This window comes from Echinops telfairi, unplaced genomic scaffold (genome assembly GCF_000313985.2).
Source record: "Echinops telfairi isolate 266 unplaced genomic scaffold, ASM31398v2 ScPeMD7_7417;HRSCAF=8455, whole genome shotgun sequence".
Taxonomy (NCBI): Eukaryota; Metazoa; Chordata; class Mammalia; order Afrosoricida; family Tenrecidae; genus Echinops; species Echinops telfairi.
Genome location: NW_022111317.1, coordinates 640,144 through 658,918, shown reverse-complemented (window position 1 = coordinate 658,918; position 18,775 = coordinate 640,144). Strand labels below are relative to the sequence as shown.

The 18,775-nt window shown below is 60.2% G+C and overlaps 1 protein-coding gene across 3 annotated transcripts in view; it reads left to right on the top strand.

Annotated features, from left to right (window-relative positions):
* Nucleotides 1–18,775, top strand: part of NADSYN1 (NAD synthetase 1) — a 33,782-nt gene that overhangs the window by 13,190 nt on the left and 1,817 nt on the right. For 2 of the 3 annotated variants that reach the window (XM_045297282.1, XM_045297284.1), the window contains 11 exons: nt 4,108–4,182; nt 5,209–5,333; nt 6,723–6,771; nt 7,624–7,726; nt 8,375–8,543; nt 8,985–9,120; nt 9,877–9,983; nt 11,204–11,335; nt 12,095–12,164; nt 16,280–16,408; nt 18,262–18,438. In XM_045297282.1, coding sequence (XP_045153217.1) covers nt 4,108–4,182; nt 5,209–5,333; nt 6,723–6,771; nt 7,624–7,726; nt 8,375–8,543; nt 8,985–9,120; nt 9,877–9,983; nt 11,204–11,335; nt 12,095–12,164; nt 16,280–16,408; nt 18,262–18,438 — 1,272 coding nt within the window. Of the gene's footprint in view, nt 1–4,107; nt 4,183–5,208; nt 5,334–6,722; nt 6,772–7,623; nt 7,727–8,374; nt 8,544–8,984; nt 9,121–9,818; nt 9,984–11,203; nt 11,336–12,094; nt 12,165–16,279; nt 16,409–18,261; nt 18,439–18,775 lie in introns of those variants that run through there. The other variant, XM_045297283.1, reaches the window with a different exon arrangement.

Here is an 18,775-nt window from a genome sequence, read left to right as displayed (position 1 = left end):
ATCTCCTAAAGATACACAGTAACATATCCCCTCATCTCCTAAAGATACACAGTAATATATCTGACCCCATCTCCTAAAGATACACAGTAACATATCCCCCATCTCCTACAGATACACAGTAACATATCTGCCCCATCTCCTAAAGATACACAGTAACATACCTGCCCCCATCTCCTAAAGATACACAGTAGTATATCTGCCCCCATCTCCTACAGATACATAGTAACATATCCCCCCATCTCCTAAAGATACACAGTAACATATCCTCCCCCCCAGTCTCCTAAAGATACACAGTAACATATCTGCCCTTACATCTCCTAAAGATACACAGTAACATACTTGCCCCCACATCTCCTAAAGATACACAGTAACATATCTGCCCCCCTAGCTCCTAAAGATACACAGTAACATATCCTCCCCCCCCCCAGTCTCCTAAAGATACACGGTAACATATCCCCTCATCTCCTAAAGATACACAGTATCATATCCTGCTGCATCTCTTAACGATGCACAATAAGATACCCTCTGTGCACATAACCTACTGCCATGCATGGGCTCCGACTCCCAGCTCTGCCAAGTGTGTCTGAGCAGATCTGTGCTTGAAACCGGCTTTCCCCAGCTGCTTTTCCGGAAGTCAATCTCTCGGCCTTTCTTCTGAAGATGCCTGGGTGCACTGAGATCTCCATCCTTCTAGTCAGGAGCCAAGTGCGGAAGGATTGCCTTCTTGGACAGACACTGCATGTCACTGCTTCTCCTGAAGTCTAGCCTTTGGCTCCACAGTTAGCCCGTGCCCTGTGGGTCCCAGGCTGCCGCAGGCTCCGCTGCAGGACCGTGGATCGGCAGGTGGCTGGGGGAGAGCTTGCAGTGGGAAGGCTGGCTACTGCAGACTGCCTGAACCCTGCAAGCTAACTGGGCCAGTCCTACAGGAGCTCAGGCTGCCCTGGGCTTCCTGGGCACCTGGAGATTCAGGGACTGTCACTTGTCAACCCCTTGGGGCAGCTTCCCAAACTTCTAGTCACTGTTGAGTGTCATTGCACCGGCGCCAGCTCTCAGGGCCCCCACATCTGCCAGAAGGAAGCGTTGCTCCTGGTGGCATAGTGGTTACGAGTTTGGCTGCTCACCACAAAGTCAGCAGTTCAAAACCACCAGCCACTCTGTGGAAGAGAGACGAGGCTGTCAACTCCCGGAAACCCGCAGGGGCAGTTCCTTTCACCCTGTCTTGTAGAGTCGCGCTGTGAATTGGCACTGACTCTGTAGCAGTGATGTTTTGAGTGAGTGGGTGCCTCTTCATGAGTGAGCAGGGGTCGCTCCCAGTTGGGATGGGACCTGTGGGTGCTGAGGGCCTCCCAGCCCAGGGGGCCTACCTCCCAGCGCTCTCAGACCCTGTCTCTGTTGTACTCTAGAGTTTTCATGAGCCGATTTTCAGAAATGGGTCGCCAGGCCTTTCTTCCTAATCTGGCTTAGTCTGGAAGCTCCGCTGAAACCTGCCCACACTGGGGGACCCTGCAAATATTGGGGGTCCCCGTGGGGCAGCTCCTAGCACCACAGACGCACAGGCAGTGGGCTGGGGGCTCTGGGCACTGGTCATGCTAAAAACTGGTGTAACCACTAGGGAGGTGGCATTGGTGACGGGGGTGATTCCTGCCCTGCCAGGCCCCATCTGTCTTCCTGACAAGCTGAGACACTGAGTGAGCATGGAGACCTTTCAGAATGCCCTCCTTGCCCACCCCTAACCCCATGCCCGGCGGCCCATGAACTACAGCCTCTTGGCTGGGAGGGGAAGGGGGTCTCCGTCGTGTGTGTAGGGGGGAGCGGCTAGTGGCCCTTCTTTCTAATGCGAAGGCCAGCAGCATCTACGTTTTCTCGTGTGTCTTTGCCACGCGGGAGGCTCGTGGCTTTGAGAAGCGACAGGAGAGTCACAAGGGGTATGACATCCTTGTCTTCTTTGTCCGATGTAAGCTGGGCACATCCACCCACAGATGCTCACGTGTGCAGTGTGTCCGGGGGAGCAGGTGACTACTGTCATCCCTCTCAGCCCACGGGGCAGGGCAGTGCTTGCTGTCCCTCACCGGCCTGTGTGTGCTCCATGGAGCAGTGTCCTCTGGCACACTGTCCCCAAACCGTGAACCTACGCACAACCCACAGTGACGAGCCAGCCAAATAGAGCCAGAACCAGGTATGTTACAAATCCCAGGGTACGGTCAACGGTCCACACCCAACCCCTCACAGCTGAGCCAAGCAGTGACATCACAATCAACAAAGCAAAGGTCAACGTGGCCAAGGGCCCTGGTCTCCCGTGGGTCCACAATCAAAGCGCACGGAAGCCATAGTCAGGAGACCAAAGGACACGTCGCATGGGGCAAACCTGCTGCACAAACCTCTTTACTTTGAAGAGCAAGGAGGGGACTTGGAGGGCTGAGAGGAGCCTGACCGGAGCCACGGTCTTGTCAGTCAAGGAACCTCCTGTCCGTGTGAACACTGGGCTCTGAATGAGGAAGGGCCCAGAAGAAGGGATGCAGTTGAATGGTGGGGCTGGAGGAGAAAACCGAAGGACCCCGGACAGCCTGAAGGACAGACTGGGCTGTCTTGGAGGAAGGACGACCAGAGCGCTCCTTAGAGGTAAAGATGGCGAGACTTGGTCTCACATACTTAGGACATGTGGTCAGGAGAGACCCGTCCCTGGAGAAGGGCACCGTGCTTGGTGAAGCGGAGGGGCAGCGAGAGAGAGAGGAAGGCTCTCGAGGAGGTGGACGATGGGCTCAGACAGAGGGACAGTTGTGAGGACGCTGCAGGAGTGGGCGGGGTTTCGTTCTGGGTGCACATGGTCGATTCAGTGGGCGCTCACTTGGTGGCACCTAACACCACCTCCACGGTGGTTCATAACCGCCAGTGGGTGCTGCTTTGAGGTGGCGTGGACACTATTATTGCTGGCTCAGGGTATTGGAGATGCTGAAGGAGTCCCTTCACACTGTTTAATGCCTGGAAGCCCAACAAGCCCAGCCCCCTGCCATAGAATCCAAATGGTCTTCACCAAAACCCACTGCCACCAGGGTGATTCTGACGCACAGCGACCCCTATAAGGGGTTCCCAAGACTGTGCCTCTTGAACGGAGCAGCAGCCAGCCTCACCTCTCTCCCTCAGCTCAGGGCATGAGTTTGAACTGCCGACCTTGAGGTCAGCGGTCCAGCGCCAAGCCTGCAGCAGCACCAGCTCTCTGGCTTAAGCATAAGACACCGGGCTCACTGCCACAGAGTCGGTGCCAACTCAGACAGACCCAGCAGGACAGGGTAGAAGCGCCACTCTTAGGTTTCTGAGACTGTAACTCGATGGGAGTAGAGAGCCTCGTCTTTCTCCCACCGAGCGGCCGGTGGTTTCAAACTGCTGCCCTGCAGGGACTGGATTCCAACGCGGAGGACAGAGAAGCACCACCCCCTGGGGTTCCGAAGGCTGTCAGCCTTCCTGCTGTGGATTCCAACCTCAGCCCTTTCAGTTCGTAGTCGAGCGCTTTAACCCCTGAGCCACCAGGGATGCTGTAGGAAGGCGCACCACGTACTCTCCATACGGAGACAGCACCTGACTGACGACGGACATTTGAGAGGAGCCCCTGCCCTGTTCTGACTTCCGCATAGATTCAACTTACAGGGAGACGGGGGGGGGGGATGAAGCTCCCTCATCTCGGGGGACCTGCCTGTCACAGGGCTTGGTGGAGCCCTTTGTTCACACAGAAACCCTCTTGTGACATATCCTTCTGAGGTCCCCTGCCTGGCTTTCCTCTGTGCCAGCCCCTTCTCGGGTTGCCTGCTCTCACGCCCGCCCGCCCAGTGGCTGCAGCTGCGCCTGCTGTCTCATCTGCACACAGATCACATTGCTCCAAGAACCACCCTGACCCTTGGCCAGGTTACCAGCAAGGGTCTGACAACCAGAGCTCCCAATGGCTTCATCAGGGCTGTGGCCGGCTAGCCCTGGCCCTGGGCCCGGAGCCCCTGCCCCTGCCCCTGCCCCTGCCCCTGCTCTGGTGGGCGGGCTCCCTGTGTGCTGCGGGTGGTGGAATCACAGGTGCAGGTCGAACCCCAGCGTTTCTCTGACTGGCCCCACCCCCACCCCCAGGAAGTCCTCACGGCCACTCTGGACCTGGAGGATGTGCGCAGCTACCGGGCAGAGATCTCCTCACGGAGCCTGGCGGTATGTTCTCTCCTGGCCCTGCGTGGCCTTAGAGACCCGGCGCCTGTCCACCGGCTCTGCAGGGGCCGGGAATGTGGGGGAAGGGGAGGTAGTGAGACACCTTGCTGGCTGCAGCCACCTCTGGGTAGGCAGGCCCCGCACTCTTGGGGTTCAGGATAAGACCCAGTCTCCCCTGCCTCCCCCAGAAGCCCAGAGGGTGGAGGGGTTCAGGCTCCCAGGTGGCCAACACAACACGGACAGGGCAGAAACCACCAGGACAGCAGAGACAGACCCGGGAGGACTGCACCCAGCATGCCAGCGTGAACATTTCTGAGCTGTGGCTCGGGGTCCAGGACTGTGCATTCTGATAGAGGTGGCCCAGGGCGGGAGAGGGAGTGGGGTGGTCTCTGCAGTGCAGCAGGGTGGAAGCAGGACACCGTTTGAGAACCCTGGGCTGCCCTCCATGGCGTTTCCATCACTAGTCTCAGGGGTTCCGGTTCCTCCGCATCCCCACCAACACTTGCTGTTATCAGGTTTCACCTTCCTAGCCATCCTTGATGGGTGGGGAGGGCTGCCTCGCTGCGGTCTGGGCTCATGCACCCCCATGGCTGGTTGAGTCTGTTCCCTGAGGGGACCCAGGGGCTCTGCCAGGCCTCGGGAATGACAAGGACATGCTGTGGCATTTTTACTGCCATCGCGTGGATGCCAACTCACAGCGACCCCACAGGACATGGTAGATCTGCTCCTGCGGGTGTCCAAAACTGTGGCTCTTTATGGGAGTCAAAAGCCTCTTTCTCCTGAGGAGCGGCTGGTGGTTTTGAACTGCTCACCTTGAGGTGCCACAGTGGGTATCAGTTGGGTTGTAGACCCCAAGTTCAGCCATTTGAAACCCCCGGCCGCTCCTCGGGAGAAAGACGGGGCTTTCTACTCCAGTAAAGAAGCGCAGTCTTGGAAACCCACAGGGCCAGTTCTCCCCTGTCCTGTGGGGTCGCTGTGAGCTGGCATCGCCTCGATGGCAGTGAGAGTGAGTGGCATCCTCGTCACCAGGCCAGCCGAGTGGAGCCCTTCCCCCGAGTGAAGGTGGACTTTGCCCTCTCAAGCCGGGATGACCTGCTGCTGCCGCTGTCAGAGCCCAGCCAGTGGAAGCACCACAGTCCTGCTGAGGAGATAAGGTAGCCAGCCTGCCCATCTGCCAGCCCAGGGCCCTGCCAGGGTCTGCATCCTGCCAGGGGCAGGTGGGGAGGGGAGGGCGGCATGGAGCATCAAGAGGACTGAAGAACCAGTTCAGATGGGGGCGGGGTTCCTCAGCCAGGGGGGGCCCTGCCTTGTTAGTGGTTGAGTTCACCTCCCTGCTGGGCCCCTTCCTTGCTGTATAGCCTCGGCCAAAGCGCCTGCCCTCTCTGAGTCTCAGACTCTCCCTTCAGGGCCCTGGCGATTGGACGCACCTGCCCCAGGGTTTCGGTGGGAACTGAGACAGCTCATTCAGAGGCAGGAGGAGACAGAGCCTGGAGGAGCTCAGAGCTCGGGCAGCATTAGCTACTCCTCGGGGCTCCCCTGTGCTCTTTGGGGCCCGCAGCCGCTAGGTGAACTGACCAGATGTGGCCCGGGAGGTCCCAGGCAACCTGCTGTGGTGCAGCTGTGGGGGGAGCAGGCTGTCACTCCCCAGAGGAAAGCAGTGCAGGCAGACCTCGCTTTACAGCCCTTGCTGAGCGAGTGGCCACAGGGCCATGGCCAGCCTGCATCCAGAGAGGCTAGGAACACCGTTTCCCCAGGGACACGTACTCACTTCCTATCCCCGGCCACCCTCGGGTCCCCGCCACCCCCAGCTCCAGCTTCACAGAGCTGCCTGGCACTACGCAGACGGCAGTGGCGTGTAGATGGAGCCCTGACACGCAGGCCACAAAACCGACTCACGGCCGGCTCCCAGTGACCGGACGGGCCCAAGTAGAACAGCCCCTGCGTGTTCCTAAGACTGTGACTCTGTACTGGAGTAGACAGCCCCGTCTTTCTCCCAAGGAGCAGCTGGTGGCTTTGAACCACTGACCTTGTGGTTATCAGCCCAGTGAGTAGCCCACCGTGCCACAAAACCCTGATCAAACTCACTGCCTCTGATTCAATGCCGATTCACAGCCACGCTACAGGACACAGTAGAACAGCCAGCCCCTGTGTGCTCCCGAGACTGACTCTGACCTTGCCGTTAGCAGCCCAAGCAGGGCTCCTTGCAAACACACAGGGACAAAGGCTGCGTGACTCACATTTTCCAGGCGGTGTGGAACCGAGGTCTGCCCAGACCAGGCACCGGTCCCCCAGGGCCAGAGGGCCAGTCCCTGCAGCCTCAGGGCAGGTGGTCCGCTCTCGCCCTTCCTGCCTAGAACAAGTGCAGAAGTGAGGCTGGCTGGGGTGACGTGACATGCACACAGGAGCAGCACAGAGGGGGCGGTTTGGCCAGAAGCAGGACCGGTGCCCCGATATGGGAGGGAATGAGGTGGCAGGGAGGCTGGGTTCCTGGTCGGCAGCCTGGCTGCCTTCCACACCTAACGCCCTGACTGCTTGCTTTCCAGCCTGGGGCCCGCGTGCTGGCTCTGGGACTTCCTACGGCGCAGCCAGCAGGTGAGAACCCAGATTCCCTGCAGCCTTCTCTCCCACCCGGGCCGTGGTTCTGTTCCTGCCGCCCCCTTCTCTTCTCCTCTTCGTTTGGGACTAATTGTTAGCTTTTGGGTCTTGTAAACCGGACCCTCACCCACTGACCCACAGAGACCCAGTCGAGGATTCCCCAGGCTGTACATCTTTATGGCGGAGAAGCCTCCTCTCTCTCCCTCAGAGTGGCTGGTGGGTTTGAACTGCCGACCTTGCAGTTTGCAGCTCCGTGCCTAACCCACAGTGCCACCGGGCCATGGGTCCTCACAGGGAGGTGGTTCTGGGAGAGCAGAGAGCAAAAGGAAGGGGTACCCCTTTCTGTTGATTTGTGAGCCACTCCACGATTCTGCTACCAGGGGGTCTTGGGGTCCCCTGGTCTCTGGGGAAATAAAGAATTTGGGTTTTACTCAGCATTTTTCTCCCAGGCTACCTGGGGCCCCACTCTCGTGACGCCGTGGTCAGCAACAGTTTCTTTCTAGAGCAAGCCCACCTAGACGCCCATCTGCCTTGAGCTGGGGGGGGGGGGGCTCACCGAAGTGGGGCCAGGCTCTGGCATGTGATGCCCGTTCCTCCTGGGACAAGGTGACCATGCGCATCTGAGACTCAATCAGTGGGGTGTCAGTGGGCGCCCCTTCCCAAAGACACCCCCTCCCGCCATTTTCCTTGAGAATACCTGTTGAGGAAAGTGGGGGGCAGGGCTGTCCCTCTCCATGGGTGTCCTAGAGGCTGGCTGGGTGGCCTGGTGGAGCAGAAGGTGACTGGTAGCTGCTCCTAGGCTCAGCTCACATACCCTACCCTCTGCTGCCTCTGGTTGCCCCCTTGCAGGGGGGGTTCCTCCTGCCCCTAAGCGGCGGGCTGGACAGCGCGGCCACCGCCTGCATCGCCTTCTCCATGTGTCACCTGGTCTGCGAGGCCGTCAGGAATGGAAGTAGGTGTCATAGCAGCTGGCCCGAGGGTGGTCCCTGGAATCTGCTCTTGGCTGCCTGGCCGAGGAGCTAGAGTGGGCAAGCCAGGTGCCCTGTCCGGGCCTCGGGACCCTTGCAGACGCCCTCAGATGTGACAGTGCCAGGGCTGAGCCCCAAGCCTGTGGACAGTAAGGCTGAGGAACCACCGCCCCGCCCCTCAGCCTTGGGCCTGCTCAGCAGGGGGCCCCTGTCACACCTGCTGTCCACTGCCTTCGGCTGGCTCAGCTGTTCCCACCCTGTGCTCTGACGACCCAGCCTATGAACGCACAGGGAACGGGTGATGGCACTTAGCTCAGGGTGAGCAGCCTGCACGGCCACCACCCGATGGTCCGAGGAGGCTGGCTTGTGGCTGTGATGACAGGCACTTCAGTAGAGCTCAGAGACTCAGGCAGACCAGGAAGAAAGGCCTGGCATTCTACTTCCAAAACTTAGCCTCTGAAAACTATGGATCACAAAGGTCCTGCCTCCCCAAGACCGTGGGGCGGAGTGGGACGGGGCACTGCTTCCCGCTGAGTGCGTGGGGTCGCCAGCTCTAGGGACGGACTCCGGAGCAGGGCAGCAGACTGAGGGGTCGGATGCGCACAGGCCAGACGGAGCTTCTGTGCTTTCAGACCAGCAGGTCCTGGCTGACGTCCGGACCATCGTGGACGAGGCTACCTACACCCCCCAGGACCCCCGAGAGCTCTGTGGACGGTTGCTGACCACCTGCTACATGGCCAGTGAGAATTCTTCCCGGGACACGTGCCAGAGGGCTAGGGAGTTGGCCCAGCAGATTGGGAGGTAAAACAGGGACACTCTTGGGGGACAGGGATACTCAATGGGGGTGGGGGACACCCAGTGAGGGATGGGGACACTCAGTGGGGGCAGGGATGCCCAGTGGGAAAAGGGACATTCAGTGGGGAAGGGACACCCAGTGGGGGGTGGGGACACTCAGTGGGGGATGGGGACACTCAGTGGGGGCAGGGATGCCCAGTGGGGAAAGGGACATTCAGTGGGGAAGGGACACCCAGTGGGGGGTGGGGACACTCAGTGGGGGATGGGGACACTCAGTGGGGGAAGGGACACCCAGTAGGGGGCAGGGACACTCGGTGGGGTCAGGGACATTCAGTGGGGACAGTGGCCGACAAAGGCCAGAGCCACCAATAGGCTTGTCTGCAACCACACTGTTGGTTGTGCGAGGTGCCACCGAGTCAGTCTCCACCCAGAGTGACTCTCCTGCAGCCACCACGTGGGTGTCAGCATCGAGCCCGCCGTGAAGGCCATCGTGGGCATCTTCAGCCTGGTGACCGGGAAGTTCCCTCTGTTTGCAGCGCATGGGGGCAGCAGCAGGGAGAACCTGGCTCTTCAGAACGTCCAGGTGTGTCAGTTGGGGGCACACCTGGGTACTGTCACTTAGGGGTCTTCACCTGAAGGCTGTCTGTCACCTGGGGTCACTCACCTGGGAGTCATTCATACTGCCAGGTTCTGGGCAGCAGCCCAGTGCCTCCTGAGAGACATGGGCCAGACAGCCTAGGACACACTTTAAGGTGTGTGTCTGTGTGGTTGTGAGTGTGTGTGGTCACACATGTGCATGCACAGATGTGTGAGTGCGTGAATGTGAGTGTGTGTGTGAGCGGGTGAAATAGCATGAGTGTGTGTGTGAACACGAGCGCAAGAGTGTGAGTGTGTGCGGGAGACCATGTGTATGTATGCATGCATGTGTGTTTGAACATGTGAGCATGTGCACATGGGGGTACGTTTTCAGCTGCCAGTTGCGGCACTTGGACTCCCTCTTGGCTGTGGCTGCAGGTTGGCAGTGGGTGGAGAGAGAAGAATGGGGACCCAGAGCCTGTGCCTCCCTCTGTCTGTCCCTTCCTCCTGCCCTGTGCCCTCCCTCTGTTGCCCCTCTCCCTGCTGCCCACAGAAATGCCACAGGAGTGACTTCGGTGGCCCAGGTGGCTTTGGGCCTGGGCTGTCATCCGCCCCAGGGCCCGGCCTCCCACCCTTAAAGAGCAGGGTCCTTCTGAGCCTGCAAGGGCTCTCTGGGGCTTCAAGACCCTCCCTCCTTCCCCTAAGGTTGCTGGCGAGACTTCTACCCAAGAGCCTCCCAACATGTCACTCCTCCTTCGTCCAGGCCCGGGTCCGAATGGTGCTCACCTACCTGTTTGCTCAGCTGAGTCTCTGGTCTCGGGGTGCCCGCGGGGGCCTGCTTGTGCTCGGATCTGCCAACGTGGACGAGAGGTGTGTGGCCCAGTGGTGCGTGGTGACAGGCTCCTTGTGTGGATGTCACATTCACAGGTGGCCAGGCCTTTCCTCCATGATGCCACCAGGTGGGGTGGGGGGTGGGGTCGCTCCTCCAGTCTTCAGGTGAGCAGCCGAGGCAAACCCTGTCCACACCAGGGGGCAGATTTCTCCCAACCAGCACACCCTCGGGGCATCAAGAAGGCCACCATCAACCCATCGCACGGGTGGGGAGGCCGAGGCCCAGCCTGGAACTCCTTCAGGGTACAGACAGCAGAGATTGGCCTGGCTCCTGAAGCAGTGTGGGAGGGGCTTCTGGCCCAGGTGTGCTTTCTGGCAGGCCAGGAGGAGGGGTGGGATGTGCTGTTCTGGGCGTGAGGCATCGAGCTGACCAAGCAGGCCTGTGAGTATGAGTGGGCGGGTTAGGAAGCCCCCAGGAGGTGCGGAGGGGCTGCTGCGGGGTCTGCAGCATGGTCAGGAACCGCCGTGGGTCCTGGACAGAGTGGGAGCCAAAGGTGGAGCTAACCTCACAGTCTCAGGGCACCGACTGGCTTGGGAGTTGCTGAAACCATCGCTGTGCAGCCAGGACCACTGGGCCCGCAGTGGCTGCCTTGCCTGCGTGTACATCGCGCCTGGAACGGTGGACAGTGTTAGTGTCATCGTCGTCGCCCTCAGCGCCATCGCGGGCAAGCGCTCTTCAGACGCTGCCTCCTTGGCCTGTGAGCACACATCCCAGAGGAGACCCGGCCCTGCGGCTCCAGTTCCGAGGCCCTTAGGAACAGGTGTCAGGACGTGGGCGGCAAAGATGCAGAATGTGTCCTGTGTGGGAGAACGGAAAGCCTGAGGCAGGCCCTCTCCCGAGTCAGAAGCGTGCGCCTGGAACCACTTTTGGATCAGGCCTCAAGATGGGAGAATCTTTGGGGGTCAGATTAGTGACTCAGCATGTCCAGCTCCCCTGTGGGAATTACCGCAGAGAATCTTGCTGCAGAACACACAACACACGATAAGCCCAGAAGAAGGGGACCCCCACAGTCCCTGATGCTAATGATGCCCAAGTCCACACGATTTTCACTGGCTGGGATTTGGAAGTCAATCACCGGGCCTTTCTTCCTAGTCTGTCTTCATGTGGAAGCTCCAGCGGGCCCCGTTCAGCACCCTGGCAGCAAGCACTCTCCCAGTGCCAGGGGAGCCGAGCATGGACCCGAATCTCTCTCCCACAGCCTCCTCGGCTACCTGACCAAGTACGACTGCTCCAGTGCCGACATCAACCCCATTGGGGGCATCAGCAAGACCGACCTGCGGGAGTTTGTACTGCTGTGCACGGAGCGCCTCCAGCTGCCTGCCCTGGCCAGGTGAGCACCCACCCCTGCGCAGCCACCCCCAGCTGACCCCCTGCCCAGGTGAGTACCACCCCTGCTCAGCTGCCCCCAGAGCTCCCTGTTGTCAGCCCAGATCAATCCTGCCAGCTTTGAGGCTCCACAATTTGCCCTCCTCCTTCGCTTGGCAGGAGCCCTGGTGGCTCAGTGGTTAAGGCATTGAGTTGGCTAACCATCAGGTGGGGGATACCCCCCCCACCGCCCCCCACCACCCAGCTGCTCCTGCGGAGAAAGACAGGGCTCCCGCTCCCATAAAGACCGACAACCTTGGACATGCCCGGGGGCTAGCCTCTGCTGTCCTACAGGGAGGCTGTGACTTGATAGCGTGGGGGTGGGGCAGCATCTTGTGTGTGCCTCTGCCCCCTGCACACTGGCCTGACCCTCTTCCCTTCAGCCCCCTGCTCCTCAGCCCTAGACCCCCACAGCACACTGAGCTGGGAGCTCCAGGCCTTTTCCAAAGCTGGTTGGGCTTATAACTGCCCTGCGCTGCCCGGGGTCCCGACAGCCTCTGGGCCCGTCCCCCACTGGCCATCCTCTCTCTGCCCTGCTGCCTCAGCCCGGGCTCCAGATGGGGCTCTCTGTGCCCCCCAGAATCACTGGCTGTCACTAGGGCAGGGGTGCTGGTCTGGTGGGTGGAGGCTCAGGCGCCTGCCCCACACCCTGCAGCCCCACCTCAGAGCAGGACGCTGGGGGAGCGTGTCTGCAGCCCGGCGACTGACCCACTCTCTCTCACAGCATCCTCGCCGCCCCAGCCACTGCCGAGCTGGAGCCCCTGGCTGACGGACGCGTGGCCCAGACCGACGAGGTATGCCTCTCCACCTGCCCCCGTGGTCCGTGCTGGCTGCCCTCACAGTCCCCGCCCATGGGGGAGCCTGCTCCACCCTGGTGCTTCTTCAACCCTGGCTTTGACCTGAGGCCAAACCAGTAAGCATGAGGTGACCCAAAACCCCCAGGCCCCCAGATGCCGGGTGGGTTCTAACTCCGAGTGGCCCGTGAGCCCAGGTGGAACTGCCCGTGGAGCTGCCGAGACTGTAAACCCCACAGACGGTCTCATCTTTCTCCTGAAGAGTGGCCGGTGGGTTTGAACCGCCGACCCTTGGACCTGCAGCCCAGCGGTTAACTCACCGCACCACCAGGGCCCGGCACTAAGTGCGGGCTCAGCCAAGAGGTTTCTGTAGATGCCCCTCAGCATGGCTCTGGGCCCTTCGCGCCGGGCTGACGGAAAGGGCACCGGGTTTTATCACACGCCTTCTCTGCCATTTCTAGACCAGGGTCCGCGCTCTTTCCTGGGATGAACCCCACTCAGTCAAGGTGTAGACCCTTCTTGATGTGTACCCAGGTCTGCTCTCTGTTGAGAATTGGGGAAATGGGGGGGAGGGGGTGTCTTCAGAAGGAGCCCTGGTGGTTCAGTGCTTACGTGCTCCCTTCGCAATCTAATGGTTGGTGGTTTGAATCTCCTCACCCCCACCCCCCAGCGCAGTGGCGACTCCTCCCATTCTGACTTGTGGTGTTAGATGCTGTTGGGTTGCTTGTGAGGCTCAGCCACCCTACGTACCGCAGAGCGGTACTGCCCGGCCCTGCACCAGCCTCACACTCGGTGCTGGGTCGGAGCCCGTGGTGGCAGCCACTGGATCCAGACATCTCCTGGGGGGCTTCCTCTTTGAGGCTGACCCTCTACTTTGCTTTCCCCAGGGACAGGCCCCTGATTAGATGTCCAGAGTCAGGGAGGTGGTGTCTTCTCTGTTCCCGAGGGGCCTCTTTCTGGACTTCTCCCACAAGGGCTGCTGTGCTTCTGTAGCCCCCACCACAGCCGGCGGCCCTCCAGGGCGGGCGCAGGCCTCTGCTCTGCTCCGCCTTCCTTACGCACTGCACTGTCCGCCTCTCGCATATAGATGAGGCGTTGGAAATGCCCTGGCTTGGGTCAGGTGGACCTTCATCCCAGAGTGACATTTTGACTTTGGCACACTTGACAGAAATCTTTGGCAGCAGCTGCACCCAATGTAAATAGGCTCTTTGTTTCTGCCACGGCGGCGCCCACGGGTGCTGGTTGCGAAAGGAAACTCCCGCTGACAACTGCAGCATCTTCTCTCCGTTCCTTGGGACGCGGCTGGAATGGTCCAGCCGTGAGGATTAGTTGTGGGCGCTTTTATGTTGAGGTGTCAGCCAACGGAAGGTTGAAACCTTCGATCTTCATCTGGGAGGGCTTTGAGCCCCCCTCGCTTCCAGCGGGTGAGGCTGTGTATCTGCATGACCCAGGCTGTTCATGCGGCCCCCCTCCCCTCCCAACTGCACCCTTTGTGGAGTCCCGATCCTGGGAAGACTGGCACAGTAACACACAGCTTGTTTAACCATGGAGGGAGGGAACCACCCTGGTGCACCCCTTTCCGGATCGTGATTCCCATGCTGTCCCCTCGATCTGTTCTTGGCCTGTGTGCAGAGAGACAACAGCCCCCGAAACCCTGGGGGCTATTGAGGGGCTATTGGACTGCCCTCCAGACGTCTGGGGTTGGGTTGGGTTGGGTTTGATTTCATGAGATACCTGTCCGTACATTTCCCCCCTCTTTTGCGCTCAGTGCCTTGACAGGACTCTGGCTTAACGTGATCTGTGGCCAGAATAAACATTCCATCCCTGACAGAGCCTGTCCCCTCTTCTCTGAGTCCCCCACCCTGGGGAAGCTGGGTCTGCGGGGGGAGAGGGCAGGGCCAGTGTCCTCTGGGTCTTATGTGGAGCAGTCCTTGCACGAACTTCCTGGGGTGGCTGCAATAAGGGACCCCACACTGGGGGGAGGGGGGGCGGAGGCAACGGAGGGCTTCAGGCCTTCAGGATGATTTCCTTCACAGCTCCAGAGGCCAGGAGCCTGGGCGCTTGCTGCAGTCAGCAAGGCTCCCCGCCCTATGAAGGCTCCAGGGGAGGAGCCAACCAGCCTCTCCAGGGGGTTGCCTTTGATCCTTGGCCTGTGGCTGCCCCCACCCCACCTCTGCCTCCATCATGGTCACATGCCCATCCCCCTCTGCCTGTGTCTCCACGTCCTTCACTCAGAAGGACCCCACCCACTGGGTGAGGGCCCTCCCTCCCCACTCCAGGGTGACCTCTTCTCACCCGCTCTTTCTACTGAGACACTGTTGCAGAAGAAGGCTCTGTAGGGACATGAATTTAGAGGTCATTATTGGCCCCATCCACTTCCACGGCCTCTTCCGGGGCATGGTGGCCCTGCGTGTCCTTGACCTGTAGCTGCCGCACCCCCACCTCTGCCTCCACCATCGTCACATGACCGGCTCCCCTCTGTCTGCATCCTCATGTCCTCTCTCAGGACCCCACCCACTGGGTGAGGGACCTCCCAACCCACTCAGAGCAACCTCATCTTCACCCTTTGCTTCTGCTAAGACCCTCTTTCCGAAGAAGAACACCTTCGACGGTCCATGGGGACGTGAATTTAGAGGTCAGTATTGACCCACTCCACCTTCCTGGCCTCTTCCACCTCCCAGTGGCCCCAGGAGTCCTGGGCTGTGGCTGCCCCGCCCCAACCTGGGCCTTTGTCTTCACTGGTGTCTCACTGTGTGTCTCGGACACACACATGCACACACACTGATAGACACACCCAGACACGTGCATGTGCACCCTCCCTCCTCTGGTAGAATGCTGGTCACTGACTCTCCACTGTCCATCCTGCAAGCTCTCCCCTCGAGAGCCTGAATCACATCTGGGGAGATGCTTCTGGCGACTAGAGTCACAGCCACAGGTTTCGGGGTGAGGGCTCACCTCTGCCCTCGTGGGGACCTCGGTCGCACGCCTCCCATCAACACGCAAAGCAACACAGGTGTCCGAGTCCTGGCCTTCCCAGCACTGCCCTTGTTAGGTGGACGTCACGCACGACAGAGCGAAACCCCGCCCGGCCCCGCGCTGTCCCCCAACTCTTCTTACCCCGCCCGGCCCTGTGCTGTCCCCCAACTCTTCTCACGTGTGAGCCCACTGTGGCCGCCATGGTGCCCGTCCTCTTCCTCACTGCCCCTCACAGTACCAAGCACGAGGTCCTGCCCCAGGGCCTGGCCTCTCCGGATCACGTATCCAAAGTACATGTGGTGAAGTCTGGCCATGCCGGCTTCTAAGGGGCATTCTGGCTTCTTCCAAGACAGACCTGTCAGCGGTCCTTTCAGCCACCCATGTGATGCCCAGTGCCCCTCACCAGGCCATCGTTCAGAGGCACTGGGTCTGCCGGCCTTCCTTGTCAGGGTGCGGCTCCCACGCAGAAGGGAGGCGGCAGAAAAGACCGTGGCACAGGGCGGGCGCACCACTGTCCTCAGAGCAGCGCCCCTGCCCTGAAACACTCTAAGGCAGCGGTTCTCAACCTGTGGGTCATGACCCCTTTGGGGGTCAAACGACCCTTTCACAGGGGTCGCCCGATTCATAACAGTAGCAAAATGACAGTGATGAAGTAGCAACGAAAATAGTTTTATGGTTGGGGGTCACCACAACACCAGGAACTGCATGATGGTCTTGGCATGAGGAAGGTTGAGAACCACTGCTATAAGGGGTCTTGGGCAGCAGATCTGCCCATTGCCACGTGCCGCACGCTCTGACTGCCGCCGCCGGGCACCTCGCTTGCGGGTCTCAGCCCACGAGGCCCGTGGCTTGTTTCTCGGCCATCAGGAGGTGGTCAGCCGTCCTGTCTCGAGGGTGTCTATGTGCTGGCAGGGCGGAGTCACCCACCCTGCAGGCGGCAGTCTTGGGTCTGCACCAGCGAGTGCTTCCAGCCCTCTGCGAACAGCACCTTCTCCCCCGCCGGCCCCTTTTCGGGAACCCCCCACCCGCCCCCAGCATCCGCTCCGCTCTCAGATCCTGTCCCCAGGCTGGGCCCTGCCCAGGTTCTCCCCCCCAGCCTTGGCCGGCAGGACCTCCATGACGTGATCTTCCCTCCGCAGGAGGACATGGGGATGACGTACTCAGAACTGTCCGTCTACGGCCGGCTCCGGAAGGTGGCCAAGATGGGGCCCTACAGTATGTTCTGCAGGCTGGTGACCCTGTGGCGAGAGCAGTGCAGCCCCCGGCAGGTGAGGCTCTCCGTGATGTGGCCGAGGGAGGAAGCGGCCGTGCACTGGTAGACTCCACCCAGCCCCACCCCCACCCACCCCCCACCCCCGCCGAGTTGACTCCCAGCAATTGGCCCAGGGCAGAGTGGTCCTTGGCGGATTCCTTCTTCCCGGAAGCCCACGGCCTCATCTTTCTCCCACGCAAGGCGGCTGGTGGGGGGAACTTGACCCCGACGTTACTGGGGCTCCTTTTGCAGAAGCGCAGCGTGGTCTTGGACCCATGTGACTCTGTCTCACCTTCTGCAGCCCCCAGTCCCCACACGTCTTCATCTTCCCAGGGAGGTTTAACCCCACCCAGGTCCCAAACCAACCAAGCCAGCCGCCCTCGGGTGGGCTCCATCTGTACCCGCTGCGGGTCAGGGCGGCGGCGGAGTTCTCAGAAGGGGATCACCAGGCATTTCTCCTAGGGCACCTCTGCTGCTCTTGTCGGGTGCTGCCAGTCCGTGCCAACTCACAGCCACCTGGTGCCCAACAGAACGAGGCACTGCACCATCCTCACCCTGAGCTTAGGTTTGAGCCCGTTGCTGCAGCCCCGGTCCCCATCTGTCTTGTTGAAGGCGTTTCTCTGGGGGCTGCCCCTCCTCTTGACTGGGCAGGAAGTCCTTCTTCGGGACTGGTTCTCGCCTGAGCACGTGACCGAGGTACCTGAGACCAGGTCTCACCGTCTTTGCCTCTCAGCGGCACTGTGGCCATACTTCTTTCCACCGGGATGTGTTCATTCTGCTGTGGCCGTCCAGGGTCATCCAAATGCCACCGACGCTGCTTCAGGCTTCCTCGTTCGTCCGACTTGCGCCTGTACAGGCGGTGACGAGAAGTACCCTGGCCCGGTCAGCCTTCGTGCTCACAGCCATACCCTGGCTCTCCCACTCCCACGGAGGTCTTGTGCTGTGGATTTACCCGGCGCAATGAGCCCCCTCGTCTCCTGACTGCTGCTTCCAGGAGCATGGACGATGGCAGCTCTGGGCAGACTCAAACCTCCCAACCTTGGAGCTCCTGTCGGGGAGTTCTCATCCAGGTGTAGGAGTTCATTAGGAATGTGATCACCGCTGTTTTTCAGCCTTCTGTTCGCTCCCGTCTGGCAGCGCCATCCCTCCTTATGGAAACAGCCTTTGCGTACAGCAGCGGAGACCCCCTTTCCCAAATGTGGGTGGAGCATTTCCCATCTCCGTCCTGCGTTAGCACAGCCTAGCGCCACCTTTCCCCGCCTCCCCTGCAAGAAGGGAGTGCAAGCGAGCCGCGGCACCCAGGTGTGCGTCAGCGTAGGTCGGTGCTCTGGAGGGTCCTGTGGCTGGTTGTTCCAAAGTTGGTCTGCAGGCCTTTCTTCTGAGGTTCCCCTGAATCCCTGGGTGGAGCAAGTGGTGCCCCGAAAGGCTGGGGGTTTGAATCCACCCAGAGGTGCCTTGGAAGCAAGGCCCAGTGGGCTCTTCTGAAAAGTCGGCCTTTTAAAGCACTGGGAGGGCGATTCTGTTCCGACACTTGGGAGGGGAGGCACCTGAGTGGATCTTCTTATTCCCTGCAATCGCATTGGGCAAGGCGTGTCTTTTATGCAGAGAGAGGTGGACGTCCCAGGTGGCCGCCATCCCACACCTTTTGTGGGAAGTCAGGTTCTAGCTGCCAGTCTGCTTTCTGTCCATCTTGTTAGGACTGGAACCCACGGGCAGGCTGCTCCCATGGGAAGTTCCTGGGACCTCCCCGTTTGGGCCCTTGAAGGTGGATCCAGGGCTTAGATCGGGGAGCCTAAGGTGGTGTCCCTCAGCCCTCAGGTCTGTGGAGGGCTACTGACTGAAACCCCCTCCCGTCTGCCCACCCACCAGGTAGCAGAAAAGGTGCAGCGGTTTTTCTCAAAGTACTCGGCAAACAGACACAAAATGACCACGCTCACGCCCGCCTACCATGCGGAGAGCTACAGTCCTGATGACAACAGGTTTGACCTGCGGCCCTTCCTGTACAACACCAGCTGGCCCTGGCAGTTCCGCTGCATCCAGAGGGAGGTGAGGAAGCCTGTCCTGGCACCAGGGCCGCCTGTGGGGCAGGGGAGAACTGTCCATGGGGTTTCCAAAACTGCCCGTCGCTGTGGGACCAGGCAGTCTCACCTCACCTCGCTCTTTCAGGGCGCCTAGGTTCAAACCGGCAGCCTTGCAGTTAGAAACCCAAACCCTTAGGCCATTGCCCCCACCCCTTGTTTTTTTGTTTTGTTCATTTGAACATTTTTTGGTGAGTGTTTGGGGGGTGACAATCTCCTGTGTAAATCCTTCTCTGGTCACCATTTACACACTGTGACCGTCTCCTGTGTAAATCCTTCTCTGGTCACCATTTACACACTGTGAC